At 35.9% G+C, this 23,370-nt stretch overlaps 1 protein-coding gene across 10 annotated transcripts in view; it reads left to right on the top strand.

Moving 5' to 3' along the window:
• Positions 1–23,370, top strand: part of FUT8 (fucosyltransferase 8) — a 127,744-nt gene that overhangs the window by 48,081 nt on the left and 56,293 nt on the right. For 8 of the 10 annotated variants that reach the window (XM_068945601.1, XM_068945609.1, XM_068945604.1 and 5 more), the window contains 3 exons: positions 9,822–10,247; positions 22,048–22,163; positions 22,284–22,449. In XM_068945601.1, the coding sequence (XP_068801702.1) occupies positions 10,045–10,247; positions 22,048–22,163; positions 22,284–22,449 (485 nt within the window). In that variant the 5' untranslated portion in view covers positions 9,822–10,044. Of the gene's footprint in view, positions 1–34; positions 80–6,825; positions 6,951–9,821; positions 10,248–22,047; positions 22,164–22,283; positions 22,450–23,370 lie in introns of those variants that run through there. The other 2 variants (XM_068945607.1, XM_068945608.1) reach the window with 2 other exon arrangements.

The following is a 23,370-nucleotide window of genomic DNA, read 5'->3' as shown; positions in this document are numbered from 1 at the left end:
GATTGTTTTTCTTTTTGTCTCTTTTTCTTCATAGGCAGATACTTACGATTCCATTAAATCTTCTGGGAGAAATATCCAGGTTAGACATTAAGAATTTTTTCTTTACAGAAGATAGATGGAGAAGCATTTGAATAGATTGTCAGCAGCAGTTCTGCTATCTCCATCACTGAAAGTCTTTAAGAGTAACTTCATATTTACCAAGGGTGACAGAGGTTTGGCTGATCCTACTTTGGTGCTAGGGAATGGATCAGAAGGCTGCCTGTTAGTGTATTCCAGGTGTATTCTCATGTGATTCTGTAATCTTGAACCAGGATTTGTGTACCGTTCAAGACTTCTACCATGAGTTTTCAGATTGGTACCAGAAGCAGTAATTTACAGTCTCTAAAAATGTGGTCATTATGCCACTTGCAATGATGACGTTTATCTTTTTAAGTATGGAAAGTTCACATCGTTGCTGAGCTTTATAGTTTAATAGACATTCTGATATCCTCCAGCGTTTCATGGTGATGCTCTCATATTTGAATGGCTGATTCCTAATATTACAATCCTTTTATGCCGGTCCAAGGGGATTGTGGGATACATTTTGATAAAGTTAATCCAAGTTACAGGCGTACTTCCTTTATTTTTGTGCTCCATACTTGTGAGGCTATATAGCTGGTAGCTTGATCACAATAGTATGCAAAGCATGGGGACAAATTTTGAAAAAGGTATTAATTAACAAAGTGAACCTAAATGGAGAATGAGATAAATGCAACACAGGTTTGCCAAAGATTGTTTGACCTAGATTGCTTTAGTCTAACTTGTTAACTGTTTTGATGAGGAAAGGGAATTTCCTAAAGAAGTGTAAATCTTTACTATATATGTTGACTTCCTGCAAGCATTTTTCTGGTACATAGAAAATTTTATGTTGAGTTAGAGAAGATGTGGATGAAAAGAAGAATCGTAAATTAGAAAAGGAAGTCTCTGAAAGGATGATGTGATGATATGTGCTGCAAGGAAGGCTATTGGATTGGAGGAGAAGCTATTAGTGCTCTTCCTCATGGATTACATATTATTCATCTTAGGTATTTTCAGTAGTGACAATGTCAAAAAAAGATAATGCGTACTAATGAAAATGAGTTCATAAAGTGGAGAAGTGTTAGGATGAGGGTCAGGATAATAAGTAAGGAGAGTTGTTTTACTTAGGGGGACTGGAGTAGTAAAATGGGAGGAAATGGAATAACACAAAAGGACTAAAAATAAGAATTCCTGTTTATAAGATGGAAGCTAATCAATTTGAAGAGATACAGGTGTGAAAGGATTTGAAGGTGCTATGTCCTCACAGAAAGGTTATAGACTGCCAGTGCATTGTACCCTTGAAAAAGAAAAATCCTGTCCTAGGTTATATCAGACAAAGCAGGTTGAAGAGAGAAAAGCAAGTATTTATTTCGTACAAGACACTGGCAACATCTTGTGTATTATGTATGCAGTTTTAATTCCTTGAATTCTGGAAAGACTTAATCTGAATGGGAACTGGTGCAGGAAATAGAGAATTCGTAAGCCTCTTGTAGTGAAGTGCAGGTCCTATTTGGACTAGCAGATAAGTCTGAGGAGGGATATGGTTGCTATGTGTACACACCGTTGGGTAAAGAACAGAGCAAGAAGTGAAGTCTGTAAGCTGAATTTTGTACTAAAGCAAGAGATCACAACTATACATTAGCAGAGTTTAGATTTAGTTTGAAAATTTAAGAAAGCCTTTAAGCACTGAAAAAATGAGTTTTGGAACAGCCTTCCAGTAACAGGGAAAGGAAATTCAGTTATTTTTTAGATGGAACTTCATCAGTTTATGACGATATTTCTATGACATGGTTACCTGAAATACTAGGACATAGGATTTAGCTGAAAAAATCTTTTCTAAGCCCACATTAAGTAGTTCAAATTATGAAGATGGTGTTTCATTAGCCAAACCATATATTAAACCTTCATAAAGAATACATTACCTACCATGAATAGTATTTGCAACCTCTTTGCTTATTTGTATCAACCATTACGGAGAGTCATTTTCGTTTTTTCACTTTTCTTTCTGGCTGCAATTTTAGTATTTTGATCCCTAGTTTATTTCAGTTTTCTAAATGAATTTTTCATTAAGGCTCCAGTTCTGCTGAGGCAGCACCCTTGTGTTTGTTCCATATTTTTTGGAATAAAATGCATCTCTGTTGCTCAGTTTGTAGAATCAGGTGTGTGTTTTTTTTTTTTTTTTTTTAAAGTAGAGCGGAACAGGTTTAAGTTACATTGACTAGTATGCTCTCTTAGGAAAGTGATTTATGTTTTTGAAATGTTAAAGCTGCTACCTTGAATATTTTATTTACTTTAAGAAAAGCCAAAGATTATATGGAAGCCCAGTCTAAGTCACATGTGTACAGTGTATGTGCTTTTTGAGTGTTTCACATTTAGTGAGGAGAAGTCATTCTGATGACCCTTAGCATTGGGGTGAATTCTTTATTTTACATTGTGAAAAAGAACTGTAAATCCTGTAAATGTCATTAAATATGTCATAGCTTTAATGGTGTGTGAGTTTTGCTTCATGACTAATATTTTTATGTTCAATTTTCATAGGAGTATACTGGAGTATACTTTTTTTAAAGTAAATCCAGATCACCATGTGGTTGACTGTCCCCCTGCCCCAGATGTTTGCAGTTAGCATACTTTGAACTGAATCACCAGATTTACTATGGAAAGTATGTTGAGAATAGTTAAGTCTGAATCAGGACTTTCATTAAGTCATGAAAGACATCTTTTCACTTTAAATGATGGTGTCCAGCTATTCAAGTTTCTTATTTACAAGTAGCTTTATAAGCTGTAAAATAACAATAAGAAATTAGGGGGGAAGATGACACAAGATAGCATATACTTATTTTTTAATTTGTTAATCATTTTTACTAGCAGAAGAGCTTTGGCATGGATGCACTTTATTTTTCCTGGTGATGTTGGAGCTACAATTCTGTCTTTTTTTTATTAGCATTTTAATTAAGTTAGTGTTGTCTTTATTTCCTTTAGCTATATTGTAAGTAGCACGTTCTCCCCTTTTGAAGTAACGATTTTTAATCAAAACTTTTCTGTTAATTTGTCAATAAAACATTTTATATACTTACAACTGTTTGTGGCTTACGTGTGGTATGAATAATTTGATCTCCTGACTGAAGCGCTGAAGCAGATCCTTATTTTTATGTAAATATGCTGCCTTCTGTTTAATGGAGTCTGTCTAAATTTGTGACACTAAGCACCTTTTCTGTACTATGCACTAGCAGTAAATAAATCCTAATGTGACATCCTTTCACACAGTATTAGTTACCATCCAACTGATGCATTAAAGGTTGTATATTCCTAATGATTTGTAACAGCAAGTACTTACAAAAACTTTTCTGCTTCATTAAATAATATCACATATTTTATGTTGACTTTTTCTAATAAAACTAGAGGATTGAATTAAACCTGAAAAAATAGCTTACCGTAGGTGATATTTTACTTTCAATTTAACATTTATTTTTAATATTATTTTGTTCCTGTTCTATGCCATTTTTTTTCCTTTTTAGCATTTGAAACAGCACTTTTTTAATAACACAGTTTTAAAAGGAGCGACAGAAAATTCTTACATTTAACCCCCCCCCCAAATGTAATGTCAGTTACCACATGTCTGTCTGTTTCTCATTGTTTTGAGAGGATTTCATAATTGTCTGTAGTTTCTTCATCTTCATACTCCTGTGGAACCAAGAGACCCTTTTGATTAACTTGTGGAAGATTTTTTCACCATTTCATAGAAGTCCAAACTACTTTATTTCACCACAGATAAAGATTTCATGGAAGGACTTAATTCTATATTCTTTTTGGTGTCTTTATTACCCTACATTCAAGTGTCCCTGAAGGTTACCAATTTCATTTGGCCATCTCCTGCCTCACCCTGATTTTGGCATTTAAGTCTCCTTTGCCACTATCCCCTTTTATGCTGCTGCTTCTGCTGAGCTTCATCTTTCAGTCCATGGCTAGCACCTACATCAGTGCTGCAACTGGAATCTCTGTGTACAGTAGCTGGATTCTTATGTGTAGGAGATTCTTTCCCTGAAAGATCAGATTAAATCCCTCTTAAATGAGTGTAGTGATGAAACTTAAATTAGCTTAGAAGATCACTGATTGGAGATAATTCCAAGAGATGTTGAGGAGAATAAAGGCATACCTTCTTTTTCACCCAAAACACCCAAGTTAAGCCCTTTCTTTTGCAAAGAGGTAGATAGAGGTGCTTTATTGCATCTGTGAAGATGCTGTAAATATCAGCATGAGATCTGCCAAAAGGAGCTTTTCTTTCTTTTTTTTTTTTTTTCTTTTAGACAAACTAGTGTAGAAGAAAGAGAAAGAAAGATCACAAGAATTTTGGAAAATGAGATCTATTAGGAAAGCAGGAATCCTTGGTCTTTTCTCTGTAGAAAAGAGAGGAGATGGAAGAAGGAACATAACCCTTTTTAAATATTTTGGAAAGTGCTGCTATGAGAATGGTAGTCAGCTGTTGTCTGAGTCCTCTAGAAAGGAGGTGAGAATTGATCTAAACTTTCAGCAAAGAACTGATGTTAGCTAATCATCAGTGTGCTATGTTTTGGCATACTTATGCATTGGAAAATGCAAGGAGGTCTGTATGAGGAAAGCCAGTCTCACGGGAGACAAGATAGACCAGAAATATGGAGTCAGGTCAGAAGTCTACCAGGATTTTGGAACTTAAAGTCAGATGGCTAAGTCTATTCAACAGTTGACTGTTAGCACTCAGAGCATTTTGTTTCTCTGTGGTTTTGATTAACCCAGCGGTTATCCTGGTGCATGATTAGGATTTGTGTACTTACGCTGAAGGTTATTCATTTGTGCAATATTTTCACATAGCAGCTTATGATGCTTCAGGATGCTTCAGACAATATTGCAAAAGCTCTGGCTGTATTGTAAATTCTATTTAAATCATGACACATCTCCTAAAGGGGAGAATTCTAGGTAGATCTTTGGGAATAACCAGTAAATTAAAAATGTATAGTGCATATATATGTGCATATATGTGTGTGTATATATATAAATAAAAATTATAATATTCTTAAATAAAGGCTCTTCATTATTATTAATGGTAATGTTACCCACTAATCAGTGTTTATTTAGACATTTTTCTTCTTAATAGATAATATTTATTGGTACTGCTCTTAAATAGAGAGTCAGGCTTTTCCACATCTCTTAAGCTTGGAGGGCTCTTGTTCTGATACTCAGTTTCAGACAAGATGTTAATAACCATATATACAATGATTCTTCTCAGGTTAGAGTTAGTGGGTTTGTGTGCTGATGATCTCCTTACTTCCTAACGTACTGTCAAGTTTCTTGTCCTTTAACCAGGCACTGAGTCACACGATGACCTTTCTTTTTCCATGCAGCTTTGTTTCTTTAAAAGATTATGAGGGACCCTGTTGAATGCTATTTGGAAACTCGAATCGACTAGATCAGCTGTGCAACCATTACAATTAGATCTCTTGCCTGTGTGTCTTGTTACTGCTTCAAAATAACTTTAATAAATTTGTGAGGCACAATATCTCTTTACAAAGCCATGTTATTTCTTTTGTACTTTGATCACATTTATCACTATGTGCACAGTTCTATTTCTTCTTATTTTTATTTCTGCCAGTTTGCCTGACAGGAATGCCTTTTTTTGGCATATAGTTGCATGGATCTGTGCTGTAGCCCTTATGAAGAACTGAGTTTACTCTTTTTGCTTTTTCCATCTACATGCTGATTGTAAGTGAGAGGTTGTGTGCTACAGTTAATAGCCAAAACTATTTCATCCTTGAACTTCTTTAAAACTATTGGGAGAATGCCATCTCTTCCTGCTGATTTCTTATATTCATTTTATGGATTTGCTTTACAGCCTGTTCTATTAACTCTGCTTTTTGAGACATATCAGCAGCTCCTCTATAAAGAAGATGCATGGTCTGTGAGTCTGCTTTAAGCTCTTCCGTTATGAGCACTGGTTAACAAAAGAAAATTATTATTTTCCTTGCAAAGGACTCTGAACAGTTCTTTTACATGCTGATCATTTGTTGGCCTTAGAAACCCTCTGATAGGCTGTCCGCTTCTGATAAAAGGTTTGACATTAATTTGCGTGCCTTTAATGAACTAGAATTTACAGTCTTATCTATTTCATCCTTTGATCATGAATTTAATTTTTTAAGAATACTTTCCTAATTATGGTGGTCTCCTTTATACTTGCCATTTTAGTTAAGAACTTCTACCATGATATCTTTCCAGGTGGCATGGAGGCCACTTCTCTTCTTATGACGTTCTCTTCTTGAAATTAATGACAACTGTAGTGGATTTTTTTACTTTTGTTGCTCCTAGAAGGAAGTATATTATGCAAACTACTATAAAGTGGTCCTTCAGCAGAAACTTTTTGACCTAAGTTCTACAAACTGTCTGTGACTAAGGGAGGGGTTATTTTTCCTCTTACGGATTTTCTTAGTAGCTTTTCTCTTAAGCAGTTTTATGATGTCTGTTCAATCTCAGTATAATTTCCGGCATAATATTTATTCAATCAACAGACGAATATTTGAAGTCTGCTACCCTTTTTTTTCTTTCCCCTGCTCTCACTGACTTTCTGATTTCGCTCAGTGTGTTGCAACTGCAGTCAGCAATATACTGGGTGATTGGTAGCATAGTCACAATAATAGTACACTTTTCCTACGTAGACCTCAAGCTTCAGTCCATAAGGGTTTTATATTAATTGTTCCTAAGGATAATTGATTTGTCTCTCAGCTTGCTTCACTTACAGAAAAAATCCTTCATGGGCTGGGCATGGCCTGTTCTGTTTCATATAGCGTGTACCCTGGCATTAGTCTCCTTGTGGATCTTCCTTCCATTGAGTTTCTATTTGCACTGTGTCAACAGCCTCTTAAAACCAGGTACTCTAGTTCCCAGAACCTTTTGTTAGCTAGTAGATTTTGTGTAAAAGCATATATACTATTGCTCTGCCTCTGTGTCATGTTTAATTGAGAGTTTATTTGTTCAAGCTCATATTTGTTATTTCTTTTTTGAGTTTTGTTGGCCTTTCCCCTATCATTGTCTTTTACTTACCACTCTTTCTCTGGCTCTTTCCCCTTTCTTGCTCTGGCTGTCTCCCTGCTCTGACTCTCTCATCTTTCTTGCTTGTCCCCACCCCATCTGTTCTGGTTGAGCACATTGTGTACAAACTAATTTGGCAAAATATTTTTAGAATTTATTACCTTGCTAACACACTAATTCTGTATAAACCTAAATATTAGTATCATAGAATTTCAAAACTTATCATTTATAATGAGTGAAACTGATATTCTTATTGAGATATCATGCAGCTGAAGTAGAGCTTCTTTTATTTGAGGTGGTGAACTCTGGTTATAGATTATCACCTTTCAGACTTTTCTGAGAAAATTATTCTGCCACCCGATTAAGACCGCAGACCCAAGAGAAGTCTTCCACCTCTTCTAGAAATCAAGGAGAAAAACCTGCACTAGCCAACATCTTATTTTCTTCTTGAGATAAGGCTCTGGTAGCAGGTTGCTTTAGTTCCTTCATTTCTTAACGGGGAGAGCTGCAGTGATTTTCAAAGTCTTCACTAGGGAAGTAAAAAGAATTATTCACAAATTTGTTTCAGTGCCAGACCGTTTGGCCACCCTGATGAATGAGACAGATCCAACTAATCACCCTGTTAGACTGTTTAAGGAATATCTTGACATCTGTAGTACTTGATGAGTGAACAGACCGGACACTATGAAGTTAACTGTCGTTCCTCAGGAGAAATATGAAATAGAAAAGAAATAAAAAGCACTTTTTTCTCACACTGTGATTTGAGAGATTGTAGAAAAATTCCTGGAGGCAGTCTCACACTTTTACTAGGTTAGAGGAAAAGCTACGTGAAGCTTTCTTAGAGATCTGTAGAAAATCATTTGCTCCTAGCAGGGGAATCTGAAATTACTTTCAAAGAATCACCTATAACTTATCTTGTCACAGATGCATTAGATGGAAAAACTGAGAGAGTTTTTGCAAATGTTTTCCGTTTGAGTAGTGATATTCAGTTTTCAGATATTTTACTTTGTCTACCATCTTGCTAGTTGAAATGTAATTTTTGTGCCTCTATCAAAAATGCACAAAAACCCTACCCCAAAATAACAAGAGATAATTGTCAGCATTTTTAATACTCTATTTGAATTTTTGTATCTGGAAGTCAGTGCTCTAGACATAACTCTGTAACTGGATGAGTATGGATGGTACTGCAAGAAGGGAACATCTTTTCTCAGAACTTGAAATGGAGTTGGAATGGAACAAAAGCATGGGTTAAAGAAAATAGAAGTCCAGGTGAAACAGGGGTTAAGTGGAGAAGAAGAGTTTGGGAGAATATGGCTGCAGATAGTATCTCAAAGAAAATAGGGCAGATTTATAGATTCGAGAACTGGAAGTATAGGTTATTTTGGGAATTGAATATATCTTTTCAGTATGCCTTGTATTATGCAAAGAGGGAGGAAAAGGAGTGATAGTACTTTTGAACAGTTTAGACACATTTATCAGTTAAATCTTAAGATCCATCCTAGATAGATTGAGGAAATTCTTACAGTCATTAAATGATGTCTTGTCAAGTAGAAAATGAGTTAAGGTGATTTTGTTTGCATTTTTTTTTAGTGGGTGCAGTGGTTTTAGATGAGAGAAGCTATTACCTTTTAAGCTTTTCTGGCGTTTTTATATTTTTAATAATAAAACTTGTCAAAATGGGTTTGATATTTTTAAAGATGTTTCTAAAGAGTTAGATTTCTGAACTCAGGTCTGCTTTTAGAATATGTGACTATAACAATGCCCAAGACTTTTAGTGGTGTGTGAAAACTGCTGTGTCTGATTTACTCTATTCAAAACCTCAATTCCTTCTCATCTTTTTCCTCTTCTACAATTCCTAGGAAGCCCAATTTCTTTTTCTTGTAACTATGAGTTTTACTTGAAATTCTCCTCTTTTCTACGTATCTCAAATGTTCAGTGTTTCTTCTTTTCACTATTCTAACAAGTGCATTGGAAGGCTAAAGAGTGAAGTTGTGCTGTCTTACAATTTTAATGAAGAAATAAAGTTTTAGGTTTAATTTTAGACAGCCATTTTAGAAGCCACTAGAAATTGAAGAGGAACATATACAATGAGTTGTTACCTAGAAATTATTGCTTATGGTCTGGGCAGCGTTTGCAAGTTGCTTAATTGGTATCATAGCTGGTACTAGGCCAATCTACTTGCCAACAGTGACGTCTGTTGATAGAATGGCTGTTTTATTTTGTTAAAACTGTTTTCTTTTGGAGCGGGAGTCACGATACAAGACAGCAGAGAGAAGAGAGATCATCGTAGCGGGGAAAAAAAGGAGATGAATTTATAATCGAATAAAAAGTCTTTATGTTGATGATAAAGGAGAATATTAAGTTTCCTGGAGAGTGTGTTTTCTGATTTATTGAACTTTTGTAATGTGTGCATTGACACATAAATATTTTGGTAAATACTGGTAATTTGGTAAATGTTCCTCTTATAAAAAAAAAAGTAGCGTTTCCTCTGGCCATTTCAAATCTGGAATTAATTTTGTGTTCTTTAATAAACTCAGCGTATTTATTGTGGAAACTTAAAAGCGTTTTCTTTTTCTCTTTGGTGGAAAGTAGTAACGTTATCCATCAGCATTCCTAGGTGTTAGTAACAATACATTTAGCTTAATTGCACTCCAATGTATTCTGTTATGTATCAGAATTATAACTTCATATTTCTTTTATTCTTTCCACAGAATATAAACCAAGACTGATACAATATTAATGCTTTCTATGTACAACCACATAAAGATCTCCTCTAAGGAGCTGCTGTAGGACAAACACTGCGAATAATTTTTCTCCAGTACAATGTGGTGAAGCAGAGCAATTGAAATTGTCCACTTTTGTACAGGCTAAGGACTTAAAATGCTTGTTATTTTGTGAGAAGAAGCAGTTTTTGAGTGAATCGAACACCTGAAAATGCGGCCATGGACTGGTTCTTGGCGTTGGATTATGCTCATCCTCTTTGCTTGGGGAACTTTACTCTTTTATATTGGTGGACATCTGGTACGAGACAGTGAGCACCCAGATCACTCTAGTCGTGAATTATCCAAGATACTTGCTAAACTTGAACGTTTAAAGCAGCAAAATGAAGACTTAAGACGGATGGCAGAATCTCTCAGGTAAGATTCAAAAAGTAATAAAACTATTCAGAAGATGGTTGTATGAAGTTAAAAAAAATTAAATTGAAAGGTTTTTTTAAACCTATTTTTGTTATATTTAAAAACATAGAGAAGTATTTTGTTCAATGCTATAACTAAATGAAAACATGTGGCAAAAAGCTTTAAACAAACTAAGTAATCTTTTTCATTTAGTTTTAGTCTAACCTAGGGTCACTATTCAATGCGGTTCAAGTGTTACTATCAGAACACCAGAATTCTGTAGGAGAGTAACTCCTCACCATCATGGATTTAACAGTTGCAGCAACTTCAACAATCTTTATGATGTTTAAACCAATGAGAAGAGCTAGTGACTTTTCTACGCTTTTGCATGCGGTAGCTGGTGGAGTTCATTTTAGAAGTGGTGAGAACGTTTGTAGAACTTGCTGAAGATAAACGTGGCCTGCTGAAGATGAGCTGCAATAGACTGCCACGTTATATGAATGCTCATAACTATTTTTTTTATTGCCTTACAGCTAAGCTTGTAGTGATGCTTGTAAAATAGTGAAGCTCCTCTCCCTTTTTATAATTATTTGTTACGTTATAAATGGGTACACTTGCAGTTTGAAGTGCTTTCTTTTACCTTCTCCAGCAGACAGCGCCTCTTACTAGTAAGAAGCTATATAAGCATCAGGAGATTATTTCTCTATCTGAAAGCCATTAATATTCAAAATGAAAATGAGAGGTTTCCCAGCTTCTGATAATGTTATCTGCCTCCTTGGATACTGCTAAACTAGCCTAAATGGGTTAATTTACCTCTGGATGAGAAAGATTTATGAGAAGAGCAGAATTTTTCATTTTGGAATCCAATTTTTTTTTTTTGATTAATTACAGAGCCATTATTAAATCTTGTTTTCAGAGGATCTGTACCCCTGTCAATAGTGCAGTATCCATAATAGTGGGGCTATGATATTTCTAATGTGAGCAAAAAGTAGTTAATCTGAGTGCCTGAAGACTGATAGGAGCTAATATAGGTGCTCTGGAATATGGTGTAGAGACTTCTTAATATCACCCTAAGGAACCAGGCTGAGTTCAGCAGCGCTGCTTTGGTCCTTCTTGGCCTTAGTTCCTGTAGTGTGAGGTCTTCCTTCTGTGCTGTCCAGTGTTCTGCAGGGCATGTTATACTGCTGTAATACCAGTTTAAGTGTTTGGAACCAACTCAGCTCTACATTTTACTATCTAATAAGTCCTCCAGACTTCTTATTAGAGTCGTCCTCTAATACTCCATCTTGCTTAGTGCCGGCCAGATTGCTTTTTTGCGTAGACTTCTGGGTGTCTTTGTATGACTTTTCCCAGCTTCTTACGCTGGATGTGATGCCAAATTGGATCCAAGTATGTGGACATCAATACACACAACCTGAAAATCCTACTGCATCATGGGAACACGCGCAGAAGAGGTAGCTTCATATGCTGTTGTAGGAGACCAGAGTAACAAAGCTCAATAGAAGGTCTTATGGAATGGGAAGGTAGTATTTCTTTCTAAATCTCTTATGTGAGCTGAAGTTATACTCACAAGCACGAGGACATGTGTGCCGAAGTGGTCTGGCTAGGATCACCTGTGTGCAGCGTGGAGGACAAGGGGCACTGGCAGTTGAGCCCTCTTCACTTCTCTTGGGTTCTTCTTTGTTGGCAATGACAAACTGATTTTGGACTTGCCTTTTAATACCTTTTAGGAGCAGATGCTGCTTTTGATTTTTTACCTCGTTGTTTTGTTTCACTCCTTCATACATCATGGGAAAAATTACTGAATTGCACAATTCTCTTTTTCTCCTTATTTTGCTACTTTTCTGTTCTTCATCTTCGTGTTACCTTATCTTTAGGTCAGTTTGGAAGCTGGAAAAAGGTGAAGCCTATTTCATCTGGTAGGTTAGGAACTGGTTTCCCTGCCTTAGTCTTTATCACTGCACTCTGTTCCTGGTTTATGGAATGCACTGTTGGGTGCTGGGTGCTGATAAGGCTTCTTAGCTCGGGATTTGTGTTGTGAAAAACACGTATCTTAGTTTTGAACATATGTCAGCACTGGAAAAGGTGCCTCAGCTTTCATGTGGTGCTGCACAGAGAAAGAGACCCAAGCTGTCTCTGCACCTTAAGCACAGATTGTCTTCATCTTGACTAATACAGCAATGGATGACTGAGTGGGCTGTAGTTATCTAAACTTAATTTATTAATATATGACAACAACTGCACTGACCAGCAGTTTAATATATTTTTGTTGCCAAAATGATGTAATATAGAGTCTCCTGCCATAAAGAAACTTAAGCAAGATCCAATATTTGAATAAAATACAGTACCTTAAGTTACTTTAATATGAGACAATAATAGGCAAACCCTAGGGTTTGTGTCTGTTTCAGAGGGGGTAATATTTGGCCTTGAATGCAAGATTACCAGTCCCCATGCTTTCAACTCCCCACATTTGGCTGACCTGAACAGTAATATGATGTGTTGCACAGTCATTGAAATAGGACCATTTCAAATCGTGTAGTGCCTAGAAAAGAGTAAATGTACTTGATTTCACTGATGACAGGGTACAGGCATTTGGTAGAGGAGATGCATTGACAAAGGTTAAGGTATATTTTAGGCAATGATGATTTTTTTCTAACCACCTCTCTGTTTCTCCAGCCTCTCTATATTCTGGAAAATATATTTCCGGTGGCCAAGTTTTAAATAATAGCTAATATTGTATTGACAATTTTCTGTGATATACACAAAGATAAACATCAATTTAGTTCTATTCTAAACATGTTAGGATGGAACATTCCTTCTATGTCCTCCAGTTAACTGCTGCAAGTTTCTGGAACAGGTGATCCCAAACTGTCTTATCTGGACTCTGCCCAGCTTCTTTTGTGTGCTGAGAGGTATTTCTAACACCTTTCTTCCTAGTGATTGTATATAACCGCAGGAGAATTTGAAACTCTTGCACAAGAAGCCTGAAGTGACTTTAAATGCCTATTTGAATAACAGTACATCTACATGGTCAGCTGTCAGTGCTGGCTGAAAATGAGCCAGTTCGGGCGTGGAAGCTCTTCAGGCAGTATTTTCATTATTTATAGTGAGCAAAGCTCGGAAAGTTGTTTTTGTAGAAACTTCAGAAATAGGTTAGAGAAAAGTTTCTTGGTCAACCTTAATCATTAAAGTATTCCATCATAAATGTGATACAGATTTTCAGTGTCTCGTCTCTTTGTTTGCTAAATAGAACAGGTGGTGTTAAAAACAACTAATGGCTTAAATATAGCTCATATACAGTTTTATAGCAATGCAGCTATTTAAAATGAGGCCATCCACCGTCCATGGATTTGGTATCTCCTGGAAGAGATTACTGGTACTATGAACGTTTATTAAACAAACAAAAATATCTCCTAACTTCAAAGATTCAGACAGAGAAGATTGCTATTGCCCAAGATAAATTATGTCTTCACTTTAGGATGTTATTTTAGGCTTTGCCGATCAAAGACAGAGAAGCTGGAACTATTATTTGAATACGATTTCATTGCCAGGAGGTGTGGTTTTACACTGAAAACTCATAATTATTGATTCTAACTGTGAAATCTGGAAGGTTAAGAAGCTTTATCAATGTAGCTCGTAATGGTCAACCCTGTTCCCAGCTTGGATATTGCTACATTGAGATAAAAACTCTATCTTGTTTTTGTTGTTCTGTCTCCATTTAGATTTTACATCTAAAGAAATAGGCTTTTTAATTCCACAATAGGCTTTTTAGTTGCACACTTTTTGCAATGAAGATACAGAATATAGTGCAGCGTGCAGCAAGGATAAGCTAAGGCATTAATTTAAACTTATTTCAATAGTAATTCCAGCTTAAGGTCATATCTAGAGGAGTTTAAACAAAACAGGAATGTCTTCATCGAAGACTGCAACAATAAACAGGAAGCTGATTAAGTATACCAGTAAAAGCCTTTTGACATAATTAGATGTAACTTTTAGATTAAAAAGAAAGCTCCAGATTCACAGATTTTTTGGGGTGTAAAGAAGCTTTGTGAATAGCAGAAAATTACCATAATCCCGAGCTATGTCATTAATAATAGCTAGCTGGGGCAGGAAGAAAGAGAGGGAAAGCATGTAAGATTACAAGAACTGAATAGTTCAATAAAGTAGAAGTTGTTGAAACAATTTCCATTTTGAATCTAGAGAAAACTAGCTTCAAAATATTTGATCTTTAATTATATGGATACCTTATTTATATCGTGACCATTATATTTAAATTGCCTAGCATTTTCCATTATAACAGTTCTTGTGAGTTCTCTGATTTCCTCTTTGCCTGATAAAAGTGCTGAATCCTCTGGGATGGTGAAAATAGGAGCTGGGCTGTCCTTAATTGCATCTGGCCATCCATGAAGGCCAGCATATGGCACCAAGAAGTGATCTTTCCATTCTCAGATATGAATGTTCTTTTGCCACCAGTTTATGAAGAAACTCCCCGTCCCTAAAGATAACAGAACAGCCAAGAAAAAGTATTTGAAAAGAAGATAATTCACATGCATACAAAATCAACCTTTTAAAACTTGGGAAATGGCATATAGAGACTACCCTTATAAATCTTAGCTAAGCCCTTTTTTGGATTATGATACTTAAATTGTATTTGATATGTAGTTTTTCTGCTGGTTACCTCTCTCCTATGCAGGATGCATGAGGAGTAGAATGAAGATTTCATGGCAAGAAATTGTCTATTTTTTCCCCTAACTTTTGTATGTTTGATTTCACAAAATAAATAATACTTTTCTAACATTTATATATCTGTCTAGCTATATATATATATATATATATATATATATATATCTGTAATTGATTACAGTTATTGTTTAAGAATAGTTTATATTTTTGTGAGGTTATCCTGAGATCCATTTTTTAAGGTATGTCTTTGCAACAGTGCAAGTTGAAACAGTCCTATCTTTTTGCATTTTCTAAATTTAACACATTTTTTGTCCTTTAGAAATTGAGTACGCTTTTGTGTTGTGCTACTTCTGATGACTTGTAATGAGTTCAGGCAGCACTTCTTTTTCTTAGTGCATTTGGAAAGCTTTGGGTGGGAAATTACTGTAGTTTTTCTTCTGCCAATATGACGTTTTGTAAAAACTTTACTTGTGGGCTATAAAAAGGCACAGATGTATATCAGTGATGCAGAAGATAACAAGTAAAATAACAGGTGTTTTGTATTGCCTCAATTTTAGAAATTATGTACGTGACTGTTGTATAATGAGATTTGGACAGCTACCATACACCTTACATAATTATAAATAATATTGATGTGAACAAATCTGGGTTAATTTTAGAAGTAGCTTGGCTATCATTAGTGCAAAATGGTAATAAAAAGGCATTCTTTTATACACTGCTATCCTACTTTTCTGTTTCTAGTAGAATTTAATGGACATTTTCCAGAACACTTATTGCAAATTTCATAGATCTTGTAGCAAAAAGAGAAATTTTTGCTGCAGTTTTTATAGTTGCTTAAAGGAGACTTGATAGGGGGTAATAATCAAAGTATTGCATAATGTTGTTTCACTATTTGCCTGTAATGTTGCATTACTTGAAATTTGAATTTACTAGAATTACGGTGTGACTGCTGAAGACTGTCACTTGTACACTTAGATATTATAAGGGTTTTTTTTAAGTGAAGCTTAAAATTATTACTTTTGTAATTTCTGATTTTCTTGTAGGGAAACGGGAAAAGTTGTGTGTATTACTTCTTGTATGTCTTAGACTTAATAGATTAACAGTTCGTGGTATTCATTTACTCCTTTGTGTCCTGTTGGGAGATAGTCAAAATTGTATCCTTTATTGGACATCAGTGACATCCTCACCTGACAGATATGACTGGCAGTGTAGGACCCATTAATTTAAGAGCTCTCTTCTGGGAAATAGAGAAAGTTGTTAAATATATTCATATTGTGTTCATATTACTAGTACATCACATTCCTTAAATATATAAGGATATATATTAAATTCCTAAAATCTATTAAACATTGCATTTTCTAGAACATGCAGTCATTTCAATAAATACCATAACCTATTTCTTATCTGAATAGGATCATGTGCTAGAAAGTGGAACAGGAGAGGAAAAGGACAAAATGTAATCAAGCAAATAAAACACCTATCTTCCGCTGGACATTATTGCCATAGTTCTGAGTGTGACTTCATAAAGAGGAGAAAGGTTTTTAGTTTTGGAAGAGCACTACAATTACTTTAATTGAATTGGAGCTGATGCTGGGATAGAATCCAACCTCAGGATCAGTTAATCATAAACCAATCTATTAACCTACCTGTATCAATTATTCTTAGCAGTTATTGGGTCCAGTAAACTGGTAGAACTTGCTATAATAAAGCATTGAAAGGGACTTGGGTAAAAAGAACATTATTGGATTGATAAAATTCCAAATAGTATTTTAACATACTGTTTTATATTAGCTATATTTAGTGTATCTATTAGATGTAATTTAACGTATTGTTTTCCATTAGCTGTATTTAAAATGTCTCTAGTTTGAACCTAAGGCTATCTAGCAGGGTCATCGTGTGAGGGAGAAAACTCATCATTGAACTATATGGTGTGCATCTCTGCTGTTTCTATTAGGTTTTGTGCAATTCTGAATTAAGAGAAGAAACACATCTTCCATGGATATAAATCAGCATTGGCCGGGGCTATGCTGATTTAAATTGACTAAGGAGGCTGCTCAATCTTTATTTGCAGGTCACCTTGAATACTTCCTTTCAGTTTTAGTTACTGGGGAGGTGTGACCTTAGAAGAATGAAGGGACAACTTATATTCCTTTTGTTTGTCTATGTATGTTAGTAGTCCTTGATAATCAAATATTGTTTTCTTCTCACAGAAAAAATGTCAAAAGAAAAAAAGGAAATTGTAAAGTGGATTTAGTTATTCATAAAGCTTGTAGCTCCAGACGAAGAACGCAGAAAGACGTGCATGAAAGACTGAGAAAATATTTGAGTTAAAACATGTGGAATCTTACATTGTTCCTTTTGGAGATAAATTGTTATAAGCTTTAAGTACCTTGGAAGGGTAGTTTCTTTCTTTTCTTTTCTTTCTTTTCTTTCTTTTCTTTCTTTTCTTTCTTTTCTTTCTTTTCTTTCTTTTCTTTCTTTTCTTTCTTTTCTTTCTTTTCTTTCTTTTCTTTCTTTTCTTTCTTTTCTTTCTTTTCTTTCTTTTCTTTCTTTTCTTTCTTTTCTTTCTTTTCTTTCTTTTCTTTCTTTTCTTTCTTTTCTTTCTTTTCTTTCTTTTCTTTCTTTCCTTTCTTTCCTTTCTTTCCTTTCTTTCCTTTCTTTCCTTTCTTTCCTTTCTTTCCTTTCTTTCCTTTCTTTCCTTTCTTTCCTTTCTTTCCTTTCTTTCCTTTCTTTCCTTTCTTTCCTTTCTTTCCTTTCTTTCCTTTCTTTCCTTTCTTTCCTTTCTTTCCTTTCTTTCCTTTCTTTCCTTTCTTTCCTTTCTTTCCTTTTCTTTCTATTTTACATTTTATGATACTTCTGCCAGCTAAAGTGAATGACACTACAATGAATTTCTGAGTGGTTCTGTTGGCTTTAGATATTCACATTAGATACTGCTACTATGTCATTATCTATCTGTGTTACCTGGAAGTCATGAGAAAATGGTTTCACTGATGGATGATCCACAAGGATTTTCTTTTTCTGTCTTGGAGTAACTGGATTGCTAAAAAGGGGCAAAGCAGAATATAATTATTTATGCAACATAATCTCTCTGATGTTTAAAGTTAGTTGCTATGAGTTCATTATGGAAAAGATCATTTATATTTAACTCTGAGGTGGTAGGAAACAGCATACAAAATCACACAGTGTATGTCCTCGGAAATATAATTCAAACAAAACGACTATTTGGTATATTATCGTGGCTGCCTGTATCAGGTCATTTTTATTTTTGTTTATTTTATATCTATAGTTTAATTTACAGTGTTATCAATCAGCAAGGCTTTTGACACCGTCTCCCATCACATCCTCATGGGTAAACTCAGGAAGCGTGGGTTGGATGAGTGGACAGTGAAGTGGATTGAGAACTGGCTGGATGGCAGAGCTCAGAGGGTTGTGGTCAGCAGTGCAAAGTCTAGCTGGAAGCCTGTAGCTAGTGGTGTCCCCCAGGGGTCAGTCCTGGGTCCAGTCTCGTTCAGTGTATTCATCAACGACCTGGATGAAGGGACAAGAGTGCACTCTCAGCAAGTTTGCTGATGATACTAAACTGGGGAGAGTGGCTGATACCCCAGAAGACTGTGCTGCCATTCAGAGGGACCTGGACAGGCTGGAGAGGTGGGCGGAGAGGAACCTCCTGAAGTTCAACAAAGGCAAGTGCAAGGTCCTGCACCTAGGCAGGAATAACCCCATGCAGCAGTACAGGCTGGGGGTTGACCTACTGGGAAGCAGTTCTGCCGAGAAGGACCTGGGAGTGCTGGTGGACAACAAAACAAGTTAAGCATGAGTCAACAATGTGCCCTTGTGGCCAGGCGGGCCAATGGTCTCCTGGGGTGCATTAGGCAGAGTGTTGCCAGCAGGTGGAGGGAGGTGATCCTCCCTCTCTGCTCAGCCCTGGTGAGGCCTCCCCTGGAGTCCTGTGTCCAGTTCTGGGCTCCCCAGTACAAGAGAGACATGGCACTCCTGGAGAGAGTCCAGCAGAGGGCTGCAAAGATGATGAGGGGACTGGAGCATCTCTCCTATGAGGAAAGGCTGCAAGAGCTGGGCCTGTTCAGCCTGGAGAAGAGAAGACTGAGAGGTGATCTCATCAATGTGTACAAGTATCTGAAGGGAAGGTGTCAAGAGGACGAGGCCAGACTCTTCTCTATGGTGCCCAGGGGCAGGACAAGAGGCAGCAGGCAGAAACTGAAACAGAGACAGTTCCATCTGAACATGAGGAAAAGCTTTTTTACTGTGAGGGTGACAGAGCATTGGAACAGGTTGCCCAGAGAGGTGGTGGAGTCTCCTTCCCTGGAGATATTCAAAACCCGTCTGGATGTGATCCTGGGCAATATGCTCTAGGTGACCCTGGTTGAGCAGGGAGGTTGGACTAGATGGTCTCCAGAGGTCCCTTCCAACCTCAGCCATTCTGTGTGATTCTTTGATAGCAGTAGGTGAAGGATATTATGTGCTAGATGCTTACTGAAGTTTTCTTTGATTGTTAATTTGAATCAGAGTTTAGATGAACTCATGATTTTAAGGAGTAAGTCACTTGTCAGCACTTATTTTGGTTTGAAAACTTGATGTATATGTTTTTCAGTAAGAATAATTATAAATAAATACATATTATTCATATGGGTTTCAGGATTGTCTGCACTAGAAGTTATCTGCAGTGTTGCCACATGTATAAATAAGAATTGTAATTCAAAGACTTTTCCCTCAAGTGTTGCCTTAACTCCAAGTCAGTAGATGTACTTGTAGAGGGCAGTAACAAGCAAGCTGCTCTGGTTGCAGAGAAGAAAGTTTTCCATAAGTTTGACACTGGGTGAAAGTGAGGAAGACAGCAATTCCAAATCTGATGAGGTGACAGATATACAGAAAATAAAACTGAAAAAAAACTAGTTATTTTAGTTTTATCCTAAAATGATACAGTTTTCAAAAGTCCAAACAACTAGCTTAGGAAAATTTTTCTCCCTTCCTTTTATGTAACAACCTAATTACACCAAAGCAAGTTGAATGTTAAATAGTGTGCACCTTTTTTAAAATAAATCTTGACTATATCAGATGATTGGAGTTAATGTGCTTCTTTCATATTATGCACAACCATCTTTCTGCAGAATTGTATAATTACTTCTTTAGCAGACTTCCTTATGTCCGGTGGATGTGTAGGCTCTCCTGGGATTTCTCGTAGTAATGATTTCATACCTTTTAACCTTATTGTCCTTCACAAATTCTGCTTTTAGAGAATAGGGTTCATACAAGATAAGCCATTCCATTTTTCCTAGAAACTGTATGGTAATTTTGTATTTAGTTGTCTTCTCACAATCCACATAGTGAAAACAGGTTCGCAGATCACAAATATTATATTTTGAACTTGTGATTTTAAACCACTGCAGGAGCTTAGATATTTTTTGATGCATTTCTTTCAAAGATTGATTTGTATTATCTTCTGTGTGGAAAGACAGTACTATATCTCAGTATAATTTCTTAGCATATAATTGTTGTATGCTTAGGTTCACAAATTTGTGGTCTTTATTTGTCCACACAAGGACGAGTATATTTTGGGAATGCACATATTTAAAATTGTAGTGTTTCACCCAGTTTTGTCATGGTTAAACCCCCCCCTCCCCCAGTGGATAAAAAAACATATATGAGCAGCTGATGATCCTTTCTTTCTCTTTACCGTGGTAGAATAGTGAGAGTTTTAGAACCCAAACAAATATTTTGCACTAATTTAATTGTCCCGAAGTTGCTTTTAGTAAGGAGTTTCGACTCTGTTAAATTTCTGTCAGGTAATGTTTTTTCCTGTTGCATAGCTTCCTCTTCCATCTCCCTCTCTCTCCCTTCTTGAAGAAAGGGGCTTTAATAACTGTCCTTCAAGTGAAATGCCTTTCTGGTGCTCATGTCAGGTGTTTATCCCCTTCAAATTCCCTGGTGAAAATGGTCTTTTTTCCCATCAGTTCCTATACATATGTTGCTATTAAATTATTAAAATCTGAAACATGAAAGTCAACTATGGCCTTCTAAGCGTCCTCCTGAGATGTAGTTTCTGCTGTAGTATAAACATACTCCTTCTAACCACTGTTTTCGCTGTGATGGAATCATCTTTGTTCTGACAAGGATCTTCCTATATTATGCCTTGAAATTTTGTGTGCGGGGAGGAGGGCGTACAGAGGATGTCCTTTCCTTTTTATGCCATTATGATCGTAATGAATGAAGAATCACCTTCATATTCTGCAAGAATTCTGTATTCTTTATAATCCTAGAAACTTCATTACATTCGACTTCCTCTTTTCCATTTTGGGATCAGTTCTTACAAAAAATCTTACAAAAGGTGGCATAATTTTTAATTCTTGGATCAACCAGAAGTGTCACTTCTACGTAGATGACAGGATTTTTTATTTTCCTTCCATTAACTTTTAATTCCTAAGACAAATGGAAAATGGCATTTCATTTCTACACTTAAATAATCTCAGTTTATTAATTTGTGGATTCAAGTTGAGATGGTGACCGAACCTCAGCAATACACTTGGGGCTGATCTGTTGGCTCATGATTTTCAGGATTCATGTTTCTTCTGTGCTCATACACCTGAGATTTCACACATGGACGTTACATTTGCTCATGTTATTTTGGGTCATCAGCTGTTTAGATCCCCAGAGCTGTCATAAAAAAAATTACAATGATGGGGCATTTAACAAGCTAGCTCCTTGTGCTGAGTCCAGAACATACGCTAAAACCATCTGGTGCCTGTATGTAAGACAACATCAACTAAAAAGTAGAATTCTAGTGCTGGAGCTCTGGTCCTCTACGAATACACAACCAGCATTCAAGACCAGAGTGTATTTCATGTGAGAATATAAGAAATAGCTCGAACGTGTGCGGGCATATTCCTGAATTAGGTTACGTCTGTGTGCCAGTCAGTCCAGGAAATGGTTATGATTCCTCTGTTTCTCACAGGAAAGGAGTTAAGCTGCTACAAACATTACTTTCACAAGTATCAGCAAATCGCTATGGAACAAAATGAAGAGAACTGTACTCCTAATGCTAATAATTTACCAGTAATTACTTTCAAAAAGGAGGCAAATATCATTTATACATTATGTAATTTCTTTCTTTCCTCTGCTCTAGGATACCAGATGGTCCTATTGATCAGGGACCAGCTGCAGGAAAGGTACATGCTTTAGAAGAGCAACTTTTAAAGGCCAAAGAACAGATAGAAAACTATAAGAAGCGGACAGGAGATGGTTGGTAGATAATTTGTTTTTTCTTTTAAAAAAATTTTGGTATTCCGTATCACAAATGTATTAGTTTCTTAGCAAACAGGCCCAGCTACAAATGCTGATTCTTTTATCTTTTTTTAACAGGAGGCCTGGGAAAAGACCATGAAATACTGAGGAGGAGGATTGAAAATGGGGCTAAGGAGCTTTGGTTTTTCCTGCAAAGTGAATTAAAGAAGTTGAAAAATCTAGAAGGAAGTGAACTGCAAAGACGTGTTGATGAATTTCTGTCTGATTTGGGTCATCAGGAAAGGTACGTATATTAGTTGCTAGTGCATTTTTGTTGTAGAAATCATACATTGATTTAAGTAGACTACTGACATATTGCTTAAATCTCTTATTTTATTCCACACAACAGTAATTTATATTATCATGACTAAGGCATGGACATAAACTTATAATTTATATTTTATAGGACATAGAGTATATATTCAGTTTATGTCTCTAGAACTGAAGGTAGGATCTTCTAACTTGTCCTTTTTTGGGGGGGGTGACAGTTGTTGCTTTTCAATTGTGTCTGTCTATGTATGTGGGTATAGAGATGTTTTATATATAACAAAGCCTTCAAAATACTTATTTTAGGGATCTAATTGTGCCTTTCATAAATACTAGAGCATAAGTTGTATTGATCATCAGGGTACTGTATAATTGGAAGTACTCTAAACCTGGGGAATATCTTAGTTTCTGGATTAACTGTCATTCTAAAGAGAGTCGTTTCTCTTCCTAATTAAAGCTCAACAGAATATATCAGATACAAATTACTTTTAATTACATTGTCATCATTATGTTGTTGAAAGACATTTGAATTATATTTTCAGCTGATGTTGATCTTCTGGCCTCCCCATTGCTGAAGCACCTTTTGTGTTAAATTGAAACATTCAGTATTAGTTTTGTACATGCAGAACAAAATCAAGGAAATATTGTAAATTCAGTTAAATCTCTCTGTAAGCCTACTTTATTTAAAATACTATGTTCCCAAAAGGATTGCAATGGCCATTACTGTCTCATTAGTAAACAGTCGAAAGAAAATTGTTGAATTAACTGAATTTACCACAGTAATCAAGTGTCTTTTTCCCAACAAAGCTGAGATCTTCGTGCATGAACATCAGTAGTAATGCATGAGTCTTTGAAGATGATGTAGTTGTAGAAGGAAAATACTATTTTTTAAAAAAGT

Source organism: Struthio camelus, chromosome 5, assembly GCF_040807025.1.
Source record: "Struthio camelus isolate bStrCam1 chromosome 5, bStrCam1.hap1, whole genome shotgun sequence".
NCBI lineage: Eukaryota > Metazoa > Chordata > Aves > Struthioniformes > Struthionidae > Struthio > Struthio camelus.
The sequence above is the reverse complement of the archived record's forward strand: the minus strand, read 5'-3'. Positions and strand labels throughout refer to the sequence as shown.